Below are 18,465 nucleotides of genomic sequence, written 5' to 3'. Positions count from 1 at the left end.
ACCTGGCTACGCCTGTGGGAGGGGAGGAGCAAAACCAACAACAGTCTGATGAGCCAATGGAGTCTGCGAGCCGCGCCAATCAGCGCCCTTCCGCGCGCAGACGGGAGCTAGAGCTATTCATCTCCTTTCCTGTTTTCGCTGGTCCGCCAGTCACCAGCACCGTTCCGTACTCTCGATCGTAGCCATTCAGCCGTGTTGTCCTATACAACAACAGTCAGCAGCCTCGGATCGCGCCAGTCGGCCGCCAGAGAATCTATATTATTTATTTGCCGTACAGCATTGCAAGCGTTACAGTGTTTGCAGCCGGGTGTAATCAGTAGTTGACACATTTATGTTTTGTATCACAAAATTTAAAAATTCATTGAAATATATTCACTTTAATTTGCATACAGCTTTTGATTCTTGACGCAGATTGTTAGCCCTTGCTACATCAAACAGCCAACATCCATATTTCTATTTCCAGAGCTGCAGTGCTGGACACCGAAAGTACATTATGTTCTAATAATTCAATCCAAAGGCACATAGATTTCACGACAAACTTCTAGGTTCCAGAGCAAGTATTTTCTCGCCAGAAGCGCGCGATTTAATGCAGCTGGCGCGCTCACAATAACTAATATCGCGCTCGCCAAAACCTGCCGGTTACAGCCACTCACACCTTACTTCCAACCTCCGTCCCATTTATCATTTATTAGCATATCGAGACAGAATGAGACTACGACATAATCGTCAAATTACATAACACAAATTGCGGGACGTCATCGGAGAGCCCGTTAAAATACCAACCCCAATCTCGGCCAACACCGTTGGGACGGGGCGGGGGGGGGGGGGGGCGGGAAGGGCTTGAAGCTGGAAGACGTATCGGCGTATCCTTCATAGACACGGGTGTTTCGCAACGCTGGAGCGTCGAGCCGAATTCGTCTCAATCGCCGCACTAACACAGCAGCGCTGCGTAGCGCGCTGCAGTACGCTGCCGTGAAACAGGGCCCAGGAGTCGGATGGTCTCGGCGGCGGCGGCAGCGGTGACGGCGCTTGTCACCGTGGAGCCCTTGAGCGACGCCGTCAGCTCGAGCACCGGCGACTAGTGACCTGTAACAGAGCGAGTCGCGTCTCGTCACGTCGTCACCTTTCAGTCGCGACGGCCGTTATATAAACAGTTACTGAGAACATCACGTACCATCCACGGCGGTCGGCGACCGTCACATTACAGTCACGGTGATCGTCACACAGCAGTCACGGCGACCGTCACAGGTCACGACGGTCATCAAATACCAGCCACGGCGAGTATGACTCATGGTCACAACGTCTTCTGTCGCACACTCAGTCATTACGGAGCGAGCGAAGCGAGCGGAGTCTTACGTAGAATAACGGAAATTTCTGAGTATGAGCGGCCGGCCGGCCGGCCGGCCGGCCGGCCGGCCGGCCGTGCGGACGCTTTTGCGAGGCTTATATCTCAGCAACCACTTGACCGATTTACACGCGGTAATTTTTATAGGGTAGCTTCATTCCTTCTACCAAGTATTGGACTATTCCCGATGCATGTGGGTGACCCCTTATGCACGTGCCACGTGCAAAACGAAGAGGTGTCAGTTTTGCAATTGTTGCAATATTTCGGTAACTACTTGGCCGATTGCGCTGAAAGTTGGCATGTAGGTAGGCACCCACTAGGCACTGCATATCCATGTGCCAGAGTTGGGGTGCTGCTGCACGTGCGCACGTGCAGGGGTCGTTTCCAGATCTCGAGAACGGCTGGACCGATTGCGCTCAAATTTGGTACACAGTTAGGGACCGGTTAGTAGGGTGCCGTGCAAAAGCCAGTCGGGACCCATTTTGCACGTGCGCACGTGCAGGGTGCCGCTCCCAGATCTCGAGAACGGCTGGGCCGATTGTGCTCAAATTTGGCACATCGCTAGAAACCGGTCAGTAGGGTGCCGTGCACAAGTCAGTTGGAGGTACCCCCTCGAAATTTCGCACGTGCAAGGCTCACCCTCTCGCTCGCTCCGTTAGTCGCCCCAAAAGGCGCTATACTGGTAATTACAGTACATTAGCCTGTGCATAAACATCTCATCCAAGAAGTCCAAGCCCGATCATTACCCGCGTGGGGCTGCGGTTTGGTGGCGTGCGGCGACCGGCCCGACGGTTCAACACCGGTGCTTACAGCGGGTCGATCCTGACCAGTTCAACTGGCAGCTCACCGACACGGACTGGACACCTGTGTTAAAGCAGCAGAGACCTACGGAGAAGTGGGAGGAATTTCGCAGGATTTTCCTATCACAACTCGACACAGTGGCCCAGGCGTTCACAACTCGACACAGTGGTGACCAAGGCGCAGCTGCGCCCCCCCCCCCCCCCGGTTCACACAATTACTGACCTGGAGATAATGTGATGGTTTCTGGACAATGTGGCTTGATACTGGCCACCACACTCTACAACTTCCTGCCAGGTGACGTCCTTCAGCTGGATCGAACCGCTGTCTTCAGAACCGCCGACAGCAACGAGCCTGTTGAAAGATAACATGCTCAGAACTAAAAAACCACAAAGCATACAATGGAAACGACTAAGCTGGCCACAGGCACGGTACCTACACAACGGCGGTCTTTTATGCTAAGAAAGTTCCATCGCCACAAAAGATTGCAAATGGCTATGTTATAAAAAAAAACTCAGATATCACATATCTAGTCTGATAATGGATACCTGGCCGCACGTCATGTGGATGGCAGCATGGCTTGAGCTGTGTGCTTTGGCATTTCCATGGTGAGATTGGACCCCATGCATGGCGCTGGTGTTTCGTCTGCACGTGCATGTCTGCATCTACTGATCTGGGGTGGTCCAGTTTCCAAGATCTCTTGAGCGTGCTGGGCTACTAAGTTAATAGGTATATTACACTACGCATTCGCGATGGTCCACAGTGATAAAATTGTGGTAAATGGATTTTCTCCTCAGTCCTCTTCTTTTATTCCAACCCTTATTTCTCACTGCCGTTTGGCTGAGGCACCTTGAGGCTTGATGCAGAACGAGAATGCCCATGTCGTGTGGCACACCTTTGATGAGCGTCTGTCCCAGCCAGCATCTGTTAGCAGTGGCTAGGTGGCTGTGCATTAGCAGACCCCTCTGTCAAGCTGACTTGGCTCAGAAACTAGCAGGAGGTTGAGTGTGCATCCTACGATGGGTAGCTGCTCATCTATGTGGCTCTGTGACACAGGATCAGCCTGAGAGAGAAGAAAGCCAGTCAAGGCAGTAATGGGATGTTGTCAGACTGGCAAAATAGTAAGTACTATGCCACAAGTTAAAAATCAATTTAAAGTTTTGTTGGGTTGCCTTTCAAGTTTTGGCCCAAAAAGACTACAGAGTTGGAGGAATGATAGGAATTAGGGGGAGCTATTGGTATGGGCAAACACCCTGGTACAAGTCATTGGGGCTGAGCCCATCCAGTGAACAGGGCACCCTGTCCCTGACACTGCACCTGGCTCCATGTATGCTCCTAGGGGAGCTTCCCACATGGGATGAAAGTGTCCGCCCAGCCCAGAACAGGGGGTTGAGACATAGAGAAGGATTTCTGGTATTCATATAGCAGGCATCTCACATGCTGCCACCCATTTGTGAAGTCGCTAGACTTTCCAGTTCTTGAGACATTTACACAAAATTCGCTTTTAAATCTAATCAAATACCCACCTAGTCTAACAGAACAAAACATTATATAACCTGACCTAACCTTACCTACTAAACTACAACCTACGGTTTATGGTAAAGCTGGCGTCACCGTCAGTTGGTAGGGTGTAGGGTATAGGTTAGTATGTTAATAGCCAATAGGTAAGGTAAGGTTAGGTAAGGTTAGATTGTTTTTAAATTTCAGCTTCCTTTTATCTACACATTTACTGGCTAGCGCTGAAGGTGACTCCAGCTTTATTGACACCCCGTCAAGTTCGTCACCAGGGTGGTGTTTCACCGGTGATAGCAGCACGCTATTCTGCTGACGTCACACTTGTGGTTGTGTTGGAGCAATGTGAGTGGGGCTTGTTGATGTCTCCATGGAAACCTAATTTGACACATGAAATAGCAGCGTGCTGCTATCACTATCACCAGTGATAAGTGAAACACCACCCAGGCCAAACTTGCACCACGCTACACTAAATCTGCGCTGCACGAAGCCAAATCCGCAACGCACCAAACCCACACCAGCTGAACAGCCCCACGACTCACGAGCCACAATGACAACATCTCGTTGAAATTGCCATGCTTCGTCAACTGGCCGTTGGGGTAGAGCATACTTGGTAGGATAATTACCACAACTACAAGACAAATCAATCAAAACATCAACTACCTTTGGCCTTCGCCTAGTTACCTTTTACCTATTTTGATTTGAATCTCAACTGAACCACAGAATTCAGAAAAGGATCTAAAACACAAAATCACCCAGCCTGACAGGCAAAATCTCAGGAAAAAAATAAGTTTTAAAAAGAAGGTACCAAACCAACAACACCTACCTTCCATTATTTATAGTCACAGTGCCTTCCATCTTTACCTAACAAAATCAAATCAAATAACAGACCCCAATAGAGTTCAGTGTAACAGACAAAACAAATAACATAACCGATGACAAAATACAAATTAAAACAAAGGTGTTCTCCATCAGCAAACGAAATGCCGTTCAACCAATCAAATGCAAAGACATGCGTCTGCTAGCGACAGAGGTATATTAGCAGCATTTACAGTACAGTGGACAAAGCACAACTGAGGGTGGTCTGCGGTTTTCAATACCGAAATTCGTAAATTTCCCAAGTTCATCTTGTTTTATGACTCATATCAAAAGATAGAGAATTCTTTTATGTTAATTATTAAGCTTGAACTAGACACCGACATTGTCTTGTTTTTTAGTAATATTCCATTAATTGTCATAGTGTTACCTTCAGCAGAATGGAAGATCATTCATTCTAGACCAAAAAATACACCTTACATCTTCGAAACTGCAATGAGATATGCGGACTTTTAAAGAAAATTGAATTCTCATTTTGATATAGACGTTTTAAGAGCATATGCCTAACAAGTTTACCAAATACAGATGTTTTTGCTCAGGAGTAATCGGTTCCAAAAAATATAAGTTCGAGATTCATAAATACATTTCTAAAATTTCCCAAGATCATAGCGCTTCAACATTTTGATAGGTAGTAGCGTTAACAATTTTGTAATTTTTGGTAAATGTTTTAGACACCGACATAGTCTAGTTTTATAAAAATATTACATTTAGTGGAACAGGGTGACCAAGGACACCAATGGCGGTGGTGCATTCAACATCAACTAAATGCAGTTTCCAATGCTTAAAAAGCAACAAAACTGACATAATCTGAAAGAAAATTTAATTTTGATATTTATTGACCATGATTGAAGTCCCACATCACTGAAATTACTCGACAATTCAGGGTAGAGCATTGGCAGGTCCGGTAGGCTGAACAGCTCAGAACCATGATAATTTCGAAATTGAATGAAAGAGTGTCGGCCTTTGATATTACTTTTCGTCCTTCAATTTTAATTTTTGATTGTGAAAAATTAATTTTGTCCATGAGCAAGCTTTGCGTTTTAAGATATATAATTTTTTAAATGGCGGAGATAGCCAACAATTTATTTTCGTTAATGCTTCACAGGTTCATACATGACGTGCTCTGTGATCATAAATCAAAAATATATATACAAATCGTAAAACTCATCGAAATTTGTTGCTTAGTTCTCTTTTTTAGACTTAAAAGGTCAGCTGAAAATAGTGGTCAAAATACCTTAGTGTTGTAATTTCGAACCGGTTTTACCTAGTTCTCTATATACCGTGTATCTAAAGAAGTTCGGTCTGGACCATCGGAGGCTCGACCTTGCACCGGGGAACAAGTCTATCGAGAAGTGGGTAGCTAAGTTTCGAAATTTCGGAACGGTGGTAAAAACCAAGCCGCCCGGGAGAGGTCGCACGGTCAGATCTGAGGCCAACATTCAACGGGTATCCGCCTCTACCCTTCAGAGCCCAAAAAGATCCACTCGGCGTCGCTCTCAGGCACTGAATATCAGCAGGACAACTCTGCGGAGAATCATGAAAGAAGATCTTGGACTGTACCCGTACCGGCTTTCAATACATCAGAAGCTATCATCATGCGACAGGGAGCGTCGGGTCGCCATGGCCGAGTGGTTCGAACACAACCCACGTGTGTTCAGCAAGCTGTGGTTCAGTGACGAGGCTCACTTCTGGCTGAACGGATATGTCAACACCCACAATGCTGTGCACTGGGGCAAGGAACCACCAGATGAGGTCCTCTGCAGGCCTCTTCACTGCGAGAAGGTTACGGCGTGGTTGGCGATGCGGCACGGCGGGGGAACTATCGGTCCCTTCTTCTTTGAAAATGAAAACGAAGTGGCGACAACGATCAACTCTGCTCGCTATGTCAGCACAGCGCTGGAGCCGTTCTGGAGAGAACTCGGGGAGAGGCCACTCAGGCGTAACCAAGAGTGGTTCCAGCAGGATGGTGCCACACCCCACACTGCTTGCGCATCGATGGATTGGGTTCGAAGTCACTTCCCGGATCGACACATCAGCCTGAAGTCGGCCGTTCCATGGGCCCCTCACTCTCCTGACCTGAGTCCCCTGGACTTTTTCATGTGGGGATATCTTAAGGACCGGGTATATGCGGGAAGACCGGCAACCACTCACGAGCTCAAGACCGCCATAGTCCAGGAGGTGGACCGTATCCCCGCTGACATGGTCGACAAGGCCATCATCCATCTCAAGGAAGTTCGTCTGCCGCTGGTGAAGCAGCGCCGCGGTGCCCACCTGGAGCACATCCTGTGAGGTGTGAGCGGCTGACAGATGCGGACAATAGTGCGCAGTGAGTTTTGCCATTTCATTGTAATTCGAAATATACCTGGTTTACCATTGTACCATTGTAAATATACATGTTATCGAAAGAAAACTGAAGGTACTTCATTTTGGCCCACCCTGTATATGAAGTTTTTCTCGAATAACTTTCAAGGTATCCCAGCTAGGAACAAACTAATAGCACCATCGTGATCCGCTCGTCGATCCGCAGCGAAACATATGTATGTTGACCTCGAAAGGTCGCAAGGTCAAAAGTTGACCTTAGGTCACGTGACCTAAGGTCAACTTTCTAGGTCAACTTAAGGTCAAAGTCGGCTAATGTTGTAGCTAGCGTGTCTAGTCTATTGCATGTGCCATTTCGAAGCTACCCTTATTGGCTATATCGGACGATAAAAAGAAAAAGTGCAATTATTTTTTCCCTCTTCTTATGCGCTGATTAACAGTGTTCGGTCAATTCTGGGACACGCTCTATGTCTTCACGCTTTTACCGTCTTCAAACGTTATCGCCATTTTTCCAGGCGGACTAGCAACGGTCTGTTGTCCTCACTGCGACTTCAGGTGTCAGGGACAAAATCGCCTGAACATGCACGTCAAGGATAGACACGGTCACATCGGCAAGGACGACAAATTGAAGTGTGAATTGTGTAAATACTCTACGGAGAATTCCGACCACATGGCAAACCACCGCCGCACACACACGGGAGAGCGGTCGTACCGTTGTGATACATGTAATAAGTCGTTCTCTAGCTCATCTAATCTGACCCGCCACCGCTGTATACACACGGGACGATACAGTTGTGATATGTGTGACAAAACGTTTGCTGCAAAAGCTTATCTGACCATCCACCGCCGTACACACACAGGGGAACGGCCGTACCGATGTGATTTATGTGGGAAGTCGTTTGCTATACAGGGTACTCTTACCGCCCACCGTCGCACGCACACGGGAGAGCGGCCGTACCGATGTGATTTATGTAATAGGTCGTTCACTGAGTCATCTAAGCTGACCCTCCATCGCCGTACACACACGGGTGAGCAGCTGTACCGCTGTGAAATATGTAATAAGCCGTTTTCTGAGCTGCGTGGTCTGACCGCCCACCGCCGCACACACACTGGAGAGCGGCCGTACCTCTGTGATATATGTGGGAAGTCGTTTTCTGCGCCAGTATATCTGACTCGCCACCGCCACAGGCACTTGACGGATGATTTGTCGTATCGCTGTGATAAATGTGGCATGATGTTTTCTCACCCGGGTGGTCTAGGTATGCATCGCCGTTTCTGTGTTCACTAACCAGAGACCATACAAGTGTGGCGTGTGCTGTCTCGATTTGTGAAAATGATTGGGGGGTGCCCAGAGCTAAGGCAGAACTCATATTCTATTCTTTTAGATAAAGCTGCATTGTGTTTTCTGGGCCTTACTATCAGTGCTATACTAGTTCCCCGCAACGAGTCGTGCGTTAATAGTGCGAAAATAAACTAGATGTTTCGAACAGCATATTATTCGAGCGCCATATTTTCAGGTGAACTGGCAGTGGTCTGTTGTCCTCACTGCGAGTTAAGCTGTCTGGGACAAGATCGTCTGAACATGCACGTCAAGGATAGACACGGTCACATCGGCAGGAATGGCAAATTTAAGTGTGAATGGTGTAAATACTCTACGGAGAATTCCGACCATATGGCAAACCACCGCCGCACACACACGGGAGAGCGGCCGTACCGCTGTGATATATGTGACAAAACGTTTGCTATAAAAGGTAATCTGACCAAACACCGCCGTATACACACAGGGGAACGGCCGTACCGATGTGATTTATGTGGGAAGTCGTTTGCTACACAGGGTACTCTGACCGCCCACCGTCGCACGCACACGGGAGAGCGGCCGTACCTCTGTGATATGTGTGGAAAGTCGTTTTCTGCGCCACTAAATCTGGCTCGCCACCGCCAAAGACACTTGACGGAAGATTCGTCGTATCGCTGTGATAAATGTGGCATGATGTTTTCTCGCCCGAATGGTCTAGTTATGCATCGCCGTTTCTGTATTCACTAACCAGAGACCATACAAGTGTGCTGTCTAAGAGTTATATGGGTGTCGATTTGTGAAAATGGTTGAGGGTGCACAGAGCTAAGGCAGAACTCATATTCTATTCTTTTTTTATAAAACACATTTGCTGTATGCTTTGTCTTGTCTCGAAAAGACGCATAATAAATTGATTGATTGATTGATATTACTCGCTTACCACGACAGCCTTTCCGGTGTTTCAATTTTTTTTTATAACGTTTATTCAATATATAAGCACATCATACATAGGGCACTCACGGCAGGCTGGGTAACGAGGCTGATCTCACGTGATCAGAGATCTCCCGAACCATGCTCTCGCCAGCAAGTATTCGTCGCCAACTTTGCTACCGATTCAGCTCTCTTTTTTATATACGGTTCACAAGGTAGGTGCAACATTCAAGCTCCAACACGGAGCTACAAGCTATAAGGTGCAACATCCTTCAGATCCATGTAGCAGTCTGTTTCAATTTTAAGTGGCACACGGGAGAGCGACATGTTCAACTGAAAACTTTACCTACAGGGTGTCCCAGAATTGACCGAACATTTATTTCCTGGCTAAAAGTACGATTGCGCTTGATTCTCATTAGATACGAGCATTTTAGGTACTTTTATAAGACATTCCTTAGCTGTCGAGCTAGGAGACTGTGTGTTTTTGGTGACCGGTCACGACTCTAGTCAGTTATTATCCGGAGTCAGCGAAGAGTAGTCCCTTTTCGTTTTCAGCCTCAGCAAACAAAAGGCAATCCTGGTGAATAAAGTGCAATTCTGAAGTTCGTAAACGGACTTTCGGCATGGTTCTTGCTGGAGAGCTCCAGTAGCTCATTTGCAAGCAGGCAGGGGTGAGCAAACCGCAGTTATATCAGCGAGCGAAGCCAGAGAGAGGAAGAGCTAACCTGATCGACAAGCCTGGGCGTGACCAAAAAGGAGCATGCACCAGTCGTCAAGCGGGTGGTTGCCATGTCATGGACAACAAATGCCACCCCATCTACCCGAAAACAATCTAAACGACAGATAAGGGTTAGCTACGAAACATCAGTCTACTTTTGACCACTATCTTTGACAAAATTTTGGAATTTGGGGCCCCTCATCTGAAAAATATGCCAAAACTAACGGAAGGACAGTGCAAATCGCTACAAAGCAGCCATTAATCATAACATATGCAACAAAAAGTGAATGGAAACACACTTTGTGGTCTTACGAAGGTATTCTGCCCATTGAAGCGACACAAAAAAGTCGTGTGTGGACGTCAGATGGTGACAACGCCCTAACAGCCGAGACGGCCAGGCACTCGTCGAAAATCAAAGTGTGAGACATTTTGAGCCACGGTGCGCTCCTTTAGCTTCACGTGATGCCCCAAAGACGACCGTTAACACAGATTGCGACTACGGTAATATTCAAGCATTACAAAACTGGTTGTCGTGAACTAATGGCCACAAACGGGGTTGTTCTGGAAACCAAATTGTTGGAAGCCAAAGGTCACGCCATGTTCAGGCATGGAGGCTCTCCACTTCAGATGTCAAAAAACAGCGCAACAGTGGTGTAGGCAGAATTTTTGGTTTTGGGAGAGAATGCCTTATGGCATGGGAACAGTTTAGATGCAAAGTTAATCGAAAATATTTATAGTACCATCCACCGGCAAGAGGTCAATGAAAACCGTCTTACAACCAGTTTCGGGAGACCCGTAAAACAACTGAAGCCAGCATCGTCTGGCATTTAGCTACAATTGTCGGCTAATGTTGTTGCTAGCGTGTCTAGTCTATTACATGTGCCATTTCGAAGTTACCCTTATTGGCTATATCGGACGATAAAAAGAAAAAGTGCAATTATTTTTTCCCTCATCTTATGCGCTGATTAACAGTGTTCGGTCAATTCTGGGACACGCTGTATGTCTTCACGCTTTTACCGTCTTCAAACGTTATCGCCATTTTTCCAGGCGGACTAGCAACGGTCTGTTGTCCTCACTGCGACTTCAGGTGTCGGGGACAAGATCGTCTGAGCATGCACGTCAAGTATAGACACGGTCACATCGGCAGGGACGGCAAATTGAAGTGTGAATGGTGTAAATACTCTACGGAGAATTCCGACCATATGGCAAACCACCGCCGCACACACACGGGAGAGCGGCCGTACCGCTGTGGTATATGTGACAAAACGTTTGCTGTACAGTATAGTCTGACCGCCCACCGCCGTACACACACGGGAGAGCGGCCGTATCGATGTGATATCTGTGGAAAGTCGTTTTCTCAGCAATGTAATATGATCAACCATCGCCGTTTACACACGGGTGAGCAGCCGTACCGCTGTGAAATATGTAATAAGTCGTTTTCTGATGCCAGTAATCTGACCAACCACCGCCGCACACACACGGGAGAGCGGCCGTACCGCTGTGATATATGTGACAAAACGTTTGCTGTAAAAGGTAATCTGACCATCCACCGCCGTACACACACAGGGGAACGGCCGTACCGATGTGATTTATGTGGGAAGTCGTTTGCTACACAGGGTAATCTGACCGCCCACCGTCGCACGCACACGGGAGAGCGGCCGTACCGATGTGATTTCTGTAATAAGTCGTTCACTGAGTCATCTAAGCTGACAATCCACCGCCGTGCACACACGGGTGAGCGGCCGTACCGCTGTGAGATATGTAATAAGTCGTTTTCCCAGCTGCGTTATCTGACCTTCCACCGCCGCACACACACTGGAGAGCGGCCGTACCTCTGTGATATGTGTGGAAAGTCGTTTTCTGCGCCACTAAATCTGGCTCGCCACCGCCACAGGCACTTGACGGATGATTCGTCGTATCGCTGTGATAAATGTGGCATGATGTTTTCTCGGCCGGGTAGTCTAGGTATGCATCGCCGTTTCTGTGTTCACTAACCATAGACCATACAAGTGTGCTGTCTAAGAGTCATAGGGTGTCGATTTGTGAAAATGGTTGAGGGTGCACATAGCTAAGGCAGAACTCATTCTATTCTTTTAGATAAAACTGCATTCTGTTTTCTGGGCCTTACTATCAGTACTATACTAGTTCCCCACAACGAGTCGTGCGTTAATAGTGCGAAAATAAACTAGATGTTTCGAACAGCATACTCGTATTATTCGAGCGCCATATTTTCAGGTGAACTGGCAGTGGTCTGTTGTCCTCACTGCGACTTCAGTTGTCTGGGACAAGATCGTCTGAACAGGCACGTGAAGAAGAAACACGGTCACATCGGCAGGAACGACAAATTCAAGTGTGAATGGTGTCAGTACTCTACGGAGAATTCCGACCACATGGCAAACCACCGCCGCACACACATGGGAGAGCGGCCGTACCGATGTGATACGTGTGGAAAGTCGTTTTCCAAGCGTGATAGTCTAACTATCCATCACCGCACACACACGGGAGAGCGGCCGTACCGATGTGATATATGTGGGAAGTCGTTTTCCCAGCTTGGTAATCGAACCATCCACCGCCGTACACACACGGGAGAGCGGCCGTACCGCTGTGATATATGTGACAAAACGTTTGCCTTACGACGCATTCTAACTACCCACCGCCGCTTACACACGGGAGAGCGGCCGTACCGCTGTGATTTATGTGACAAAACGTTTGCTGTAAAAGGTAATCTGACCACAAACCGCCGTATACACACGGGAGAGCGGCCGTACCGATGTGATATCTGTGACAAAATGTTTGTTGTACGAAGTAATCTGACCACCCACCGCCGTACGCACACGGGAGAGCGGCCGTACCGATGTGATATATGTGATAAAACGTTTGCTGCTCGATTTAGTTTGAATAAACACCGCCGTACGCACACGGGAGAGCAACCGTTCCGATGTGTTATATGTGACAAAACGTTTGCTGTAAAAGGTAATCTGAACAGACACCGCCGTATACACACGGGAGAGCGGCCGTACCGATGTGTTATATGTGGCAGGTCGTTTTCCGAGCTTGGTAGTCTGACTCACCATCTCAGCACACACACGGGAGAGCAATGTTTCCGTTGTGATATATGCGACAAAACGTTTACTACACAAGGTAGTCTGACCACACACCGCCGTATACACACGGGAGAGCGGCCGTACCGATGTGATATCTGTGACAAAACGTTTGTTGTAAAGAGTAATCTAACAATCCACCGCCGTACGCACACGGGAGAGCGGCTGTACTGATGTGATATATGTGATAAAACGTTTGCACAACAGGGTACTCTGACCGCCCACCGCCGCACAGTGGGCCGATATGCCATTCTAGCGCGACAGGGCCTGAATCTTCGAACGGAACCCTTGGTTTTTCGCGAGTAATTCGCGTAAAAAGCGGCTGATCACAACGAAACTTTCAGTACCCTCGCGATACCTACTTTTACAGCTAACCTGAAAATTTCATGACCCTGACCTTAATGATTTTTGACCTGTGACCTTCTTTCGAGACCATGTTTGGCCGGAATCGCGATTCAGCGTATGTCGGCTCGCATTAGCCACGGGTTTGCAGTCTTTTCTTGGTTTAAAGCGTTCAAACATGGGATATTATGTTGCTCCCATGCATTAGGGTGGGTGTCAAGGTCACCAGAAGGTCAGGTAAGGTCATTGACCTTTGTTGACCTTGGTTCACGTTTTCGAGTTTTACATGTTTCTAGACTAGTTTTTGGAGCTGAATTCGAATCTAGCAACCATTTGAACATTTACTATGTAGCTTTGGTGCCTTCGTAACATGTTACAAAACTGTCAGAGGCGGTTGCCACCTACTGCAAATACCCGGCAAAACCCTTACTGGTTGACCTGACCTGACCTGACCTGACCCGACTTGGCCTAAATGTATGAAGACATCATCTATGATCGTAAATAATCGTGATCAGCACCCAAAAAAAAAAAACATAGCAGCCACCCTTTACGACGTTCTAACAGGTCCCGATTTTCCCGACTTTTGGGTCATTGACCTGACCTGGAAGGTCAACCGATGACCTAGGACCTTACAATTGGGTATCATCAGCTTCCTCTTGTCACGGGCAACACGCTCGTCTTTTTCGCGAAGCTCTAGCTCGATCAGGGGCGAAACGGCGGGGGGTCCAACGGACCCCTTCTATACGTTCGCGGCTGGAAAAACACCACTAGGGGCGAGGGTTAAGCCAAATCTGAGGGCTTATTTCAGAAAGACCGCTAAAAGAGCAATTGAATGCACTTTTCCGCGACGATGTAGCTCTATTGGTCCCCGAGGTAAGGGCCGGTTTTCGAGAAATGTTGATATATGCAACATTTTACCTTTGATGACCTCTGGTGACGTGACCTTTAACCTGACCTAGAAATGACTAAGTACTCCATCTGGAATTTCGGACGCTCTTTTGAATGTCACTTACTACGTGTCGCTATGTGGCCCAAGAGCCGGGTTAGAAGGGGAGTGTTAAATCAACACCTCCCGGCCCGGCGCGTTTGACGCCGAGCACCGGTCCGGCGCGGGTTGATGTTTGGCTGCTACATCCAAAGTCGCAAAAAGTCGCAAAAAATGACTGTTGGATCTTGTAGTGCAATGAATCATTGACATGTAGCGAGATTTTCGAAGCGGTACTCTGCGGTACTTTTTTAAAAGTCTATTTGTGTGTGACATCAATTATGTGAAATTATATTTTCGTCTTTAAATCTTTGCGGTGCCAATACATCATAACCAAGTAAGAATTCGCCATTTTCATGTGGTTATGTGTGTTCTGCAGACCCGGAGCTATCGTTTGATGTATATGTTACAGGGAGTACTGAGAAATCATGGTTAGTTTGCAAACTACCTAGGGAGTTTGCAAACTCCCTGAACGATCAGGTAGTTTGCAAAGTACCTGGTCGAACAGGTAGTTTGCAAACTCCCTAGGTAGTTTGCAAAGTACCTGGTCGAACAGGTAGTTTGCAAACTCCCTAGGTAGTTTGCAAACTCCCTAGGGTTGTTGCAAACTACCTATAGGTAAAATGCAAAAACGACGAAACAACTGCCATATACGAGTACATATGTAGATAAGACGCGATGAATTGGTTTAGAGCTCAGAATGAAGCTTGACAGCAATGGTGCATAATGAGACGATGTGGTGTTTTGATGACGCTCTTTCGCAGCTAACTATTTATTTTGTCTTGCTCGCAAATATCATCTTACAGATTAAAGGGACCCTCCCACCTTCAAAAAAGTTTATGAATTGGCATGAAAGTGATGTCGCTCGGTTCAGAAAGAGCGAAAACGAATATCTACCAAATTTCACCGAAAAATATTCACCGGTTTTCAAGATATTAGACTTTTACTTGTGTTTACTTTTTTGGGACCTCCGCTGTTTCTAGCGACTTTATTTTAGAAGTGCGGCGTTTGCGGCAGATGTTGCGCGCAAATAGCATATACCACCGCGTGCTACAAAACGTTTTAGTCAAACATTTAAAAATCGTTAGATATTTGCGCTGACGTCACACATTCAGAGGGGTATTCCTAAGCATTAGCCCCTCTGAATCAAAATGCTGCAATTTTGAAATTCAATATTTCCGATTTAACCCTATTAGTGGCAGGCTCCTGGCTACCCCATATTAGTGGCAGGGGGGGGGGGCTGTTTACGACCCCCCCTTGATATCTCGAGATCTAACCGGCCGATTTTCAAAATTCAAACGGCATTCGATTTGGCTCAACGAGATCTACATTTCTAAAAAAAAATAAAATTAAAAAATGTCAATAGGGGGGTAGAGGGGGGTAAAAACGGGCAAATTGCAGATACATTTTAGACTGTTTATCACGGCCAGATTTCTGAACCAATCTTAACGCAACTTTTGCCGATCGATAGAGAATGAACCAGGAATTCACATGGATCCTAAAAATATGCATTTTCAAAAATCATAGGCGGATACAGATCATTGAGATTGGGGGTACACAAAAAGTATAGTAAATAAGTTTTTTTTGTACTGTTTCTAAAAAGGGTGGCAATGGTCTTGTTATGTTACCATTTTCTTATGAGAGAACGACTAAAATTGTATTGGTCATGCATAGGCGGTGTCAGGGCACCTATGTTGGGAGGTAAAAAATAACCCCCCTTTTTGGACGCCTGGATCCGCCTATTATAGCAAAAACGTGTCAAAAGAGGATGCACAATAACTTTGTATATGTTATCACATGATACCTTTCATTCACTGTTCGTAAAACTGGTGCAGCATCGTGATCTTCGCCCAAATGACTCACTTCACGAATAGGACCCCCAATTCCCAGTGCTCTGGAGCCGCCCCTGGTAAAGTTATGAACTTGAAATTTTCAGGGAATGTGCCCAATTTAGTTTTAGGAAAAGTCAGAAAATTTCAGCATCGTAGCTTCAGCGGTTTCGGAGATATTCCCGAAAAACCTGAGGGGTGGATAAAAACAACCCCCCCCCCTGCCACTAATAGGGTTAAGGCATTTCTCGATGTTGTGAGTGCCGAAACCGGTAATTGTGAGCCAGGGACCCCATTTTGGCTATCTCAACTCAAATCTAATGTTGAGGTGGGAGGGTCCCTTTAATGTCTGCCTTTTTTATTGTAGTCGACAACATGTTACGTTGCCATCCACCTCCTTTCCTTGGACGTCAGCGGCCTCTCCTCCACCGGTCTGGCGTCCATCAGAAAGCGGATGACATCGCCATGTTCGGCGTCTTCCACGACTCGAGAGTTATTGCCGCTCAGCGCTTCCTCCCACTCCCGGAACCTCTGATCGAACAGTTCGTGAGACATCCCCACAGAACCACAGAGCAACCATAAAACAGAAACTGCGATCACTATGCTGCCTCTCCACACTCCGCTCAGCACTGATGACCCGCCAGCACTGTGCACCGTCCACCAGCCGTGAGCCGACAGCGCCTTTCATCCGTATCCCGCAGGCACACACGGACCTGACCTGTCAAGCTCAGGGCAGTCGACTGCTAGCTAACAGGATCGGGTGGAAGCGGGGCGTTGGGTTGACTTAAGATCACATCCTGATTTCTAACCCGCGCCCCGTAGGGGGGGGGGGGGCGAAACGGCCCCCCGGCCCCCGTCCTTTTCCGTCAATATCTCCTAAACGGCTGCAGGTATTGCCATCAAACTTTCATGACTTCTCCGGGCATCAATTTTACACATTGTGACCAAAATTTTCCAGAGGCTATGATAGGTTGGCCATAAATGACGTCAGAATGACGTAATGTTCTGCCATTTTCGACCGAAAAAAGTGCTTCGCGAGAAGAGCTGTCAGACCTACAGCTTTGAAGATATAGAAAAATGATCAAGACATAAAAGGTGTGAAATCAACAGGGCTACAAATTTGCAATCTCGGATTTTTAATTTTTTTATTTTTGACCCCTAAAAATGAACATGAAATTGGATATATTACCCAAAAATCAAAAAAGTTTAAGTTTCGAAAAAAAACGGAAAATATATGATAGTACCTACCAGTCAACCCAACGCCCCGCTTCCACCCGATCCTGGTAGCCAGCAGTTGACTGCCCTGAGCTTGACAGGTCATGTCAGTGTGTGCCTGCGGGATACGGATGAAAGGCGCTGTCGGGTCACGGCTGGTGGACGGTGCACAGTGCTGGCGGGTCATCAGTGCTGAGCGGAGTGTGGAGAGGCAGCATAGTGATCGCAGTTTCTGTTCTGTGGTTGCTCTGTGGTTCGGTGGGGATGTCTCACGAACTGTTCGATCAGAGGTTCCGGGAGTGGGAGGAAGCGTTGAGCGGCATAACTCGAGTCGTGGAAGACGCCGAGCATGGCGACGTCATCCGCTTTTAGATGGACGCCAGACCGGTGGAGGAGAGGCCGCTGACGTCCAAGGAAAGGAGGTGGATGGCAACGTAACATGTTGTCGACTACAATAAAAAAGGCAGACATTAATCTGTAAGATGATATTTGCGAGTAAGACAAAATAAATAGTTAGCTGCGAAAGAGCGTCATCAAAACACCACATCGTCTCGTTATGCACCATTGCTGCCAAGCTTCATTCTGAGCTATGAACCAATTCATCGCGTCTTTTCTACATATGTACTCGTATATGGCAGTTGTTTCGTCGTTTTTGCATTTTACCTATAGGTAGTTTGCAACAACCCTAGGGAGTTTGCAAACTAACTAGGGACTTTGCAAACTACCTAGGGAGTTTGCAAACTACCTGTTCGATCAGGTACTTTGCAAACTACCTAGGGAGTTTGCAAACTACCTGATCGTTCAGGGAGTTTGCAAACTCCCTAGGTAGTTTGCAAACTAACTGATTTCTCATACTCCCTGTAACATTGTAGGGGAGCGGGAGAGCGGCCGTACCAGCTTGGAGATTAGTTTGAGTCAGTGTCCGTTTTAGTTACCTTGGTTTTGTTAAAATTGTACGCGTGGGATATTTAGGCAGGGGTCTGAAAGGAGGCCAGCGCGGCGGGAACCGCACGGGCACATCGGCCGCCATCTATGGCCTCGAGGCGGCTGATGTGGGCGTGGCCTACTCGGGCGAGGGACGAGACGAAAGCAGGGGAGAGGAGATCGGGGGCTCTTGGTGTCTGACTGCCGTCCGGTACGGACATCGAGCCCCCGACTGCTCTCTGCTGCTGGCTCACCTGGCTCGAGGTAGGTTCCGTCA

At 47.4% G+C, this 18,465-nt stretch overlaps 1 protein-coding gene and 1 long non-coding RNA gene across 37 annotated transcripts in view; one reads left to right on the top strand and one right to left on the bottom strand.

Moving 5' to 3' along the window:
• LOC122387227 (zinc finger protein 239-like) overlaps positions 1 to 18,465 on the top strand; it is a 76,543-nt gene that overhangs the window by 37,941 nt on the left and 20,137 nt on the right. For 4 of the 36 annotated variants that reach the window (XR_006257524.1, XR_006257529.1, XR_006257528.1 and 1 more), the window contains exon 7: positions 10,840 to 11,994. The exons of 19 other annotated variants lie outside the window; for them this stretch is intronic. Coding sequence is in view for 11 of the 17 variants with exons in the window: in XM_043377209.1 (XP_043233144.1) it covers positions 10,840 to 11,786 (947 nt within the window). In the remaining 6 variants the exon portion in view is untranslated. Of the gene's footprint in view, positions 1 to 7,365; positions 8,338 to 8,367; positions 9,082 to 10,839; positions 11,995 to 12,027; positions 13,163 to 18,465 lie in introns of those variants that run through there. 13 more of the 36 variants (XR_006257527.1, XR_006257523.1, XR_006257526.1 and 10 more) reach the window with 8 other exon arrangements.
• Positions 248 to 3,955, bottom strand: LOC122387235. The gene is made up of 3 exons (XR_006257531.1): positions 2,692 to 3,955; positions 2,369 to 2,497; positions 248 to 1,086 (listed from the first exon to the last, which is right to left on the bottom strand). It is a non-coding gene; the product is annotated as an uncharacterized LOC122387235 (long non-coding RNA).

This window comes from Amphibalanus amphitrite, unplaced genomic scaffold (genome assembly GCF_019059575.1).
Source record: "Amphibalanus amphitrite isolate SeventyFive unplaced genomic scaffold, NRLGWU_Aamphi_draft 000278F_arrow, whole genome shotgun sequence".
NCBI classification, from domain to species: Eukaryota; Metazoa; Arthropoda; class Thecostraca; order Balanomorpha; family Balanidae; genus Amphibalanus; species Amphibalanus amphitrite.
The sequence above is the reverse complement of the archived record's forward strand: the minus strand, read 5'-3'. Positions and strand labels throughout refer to the sequence as shown.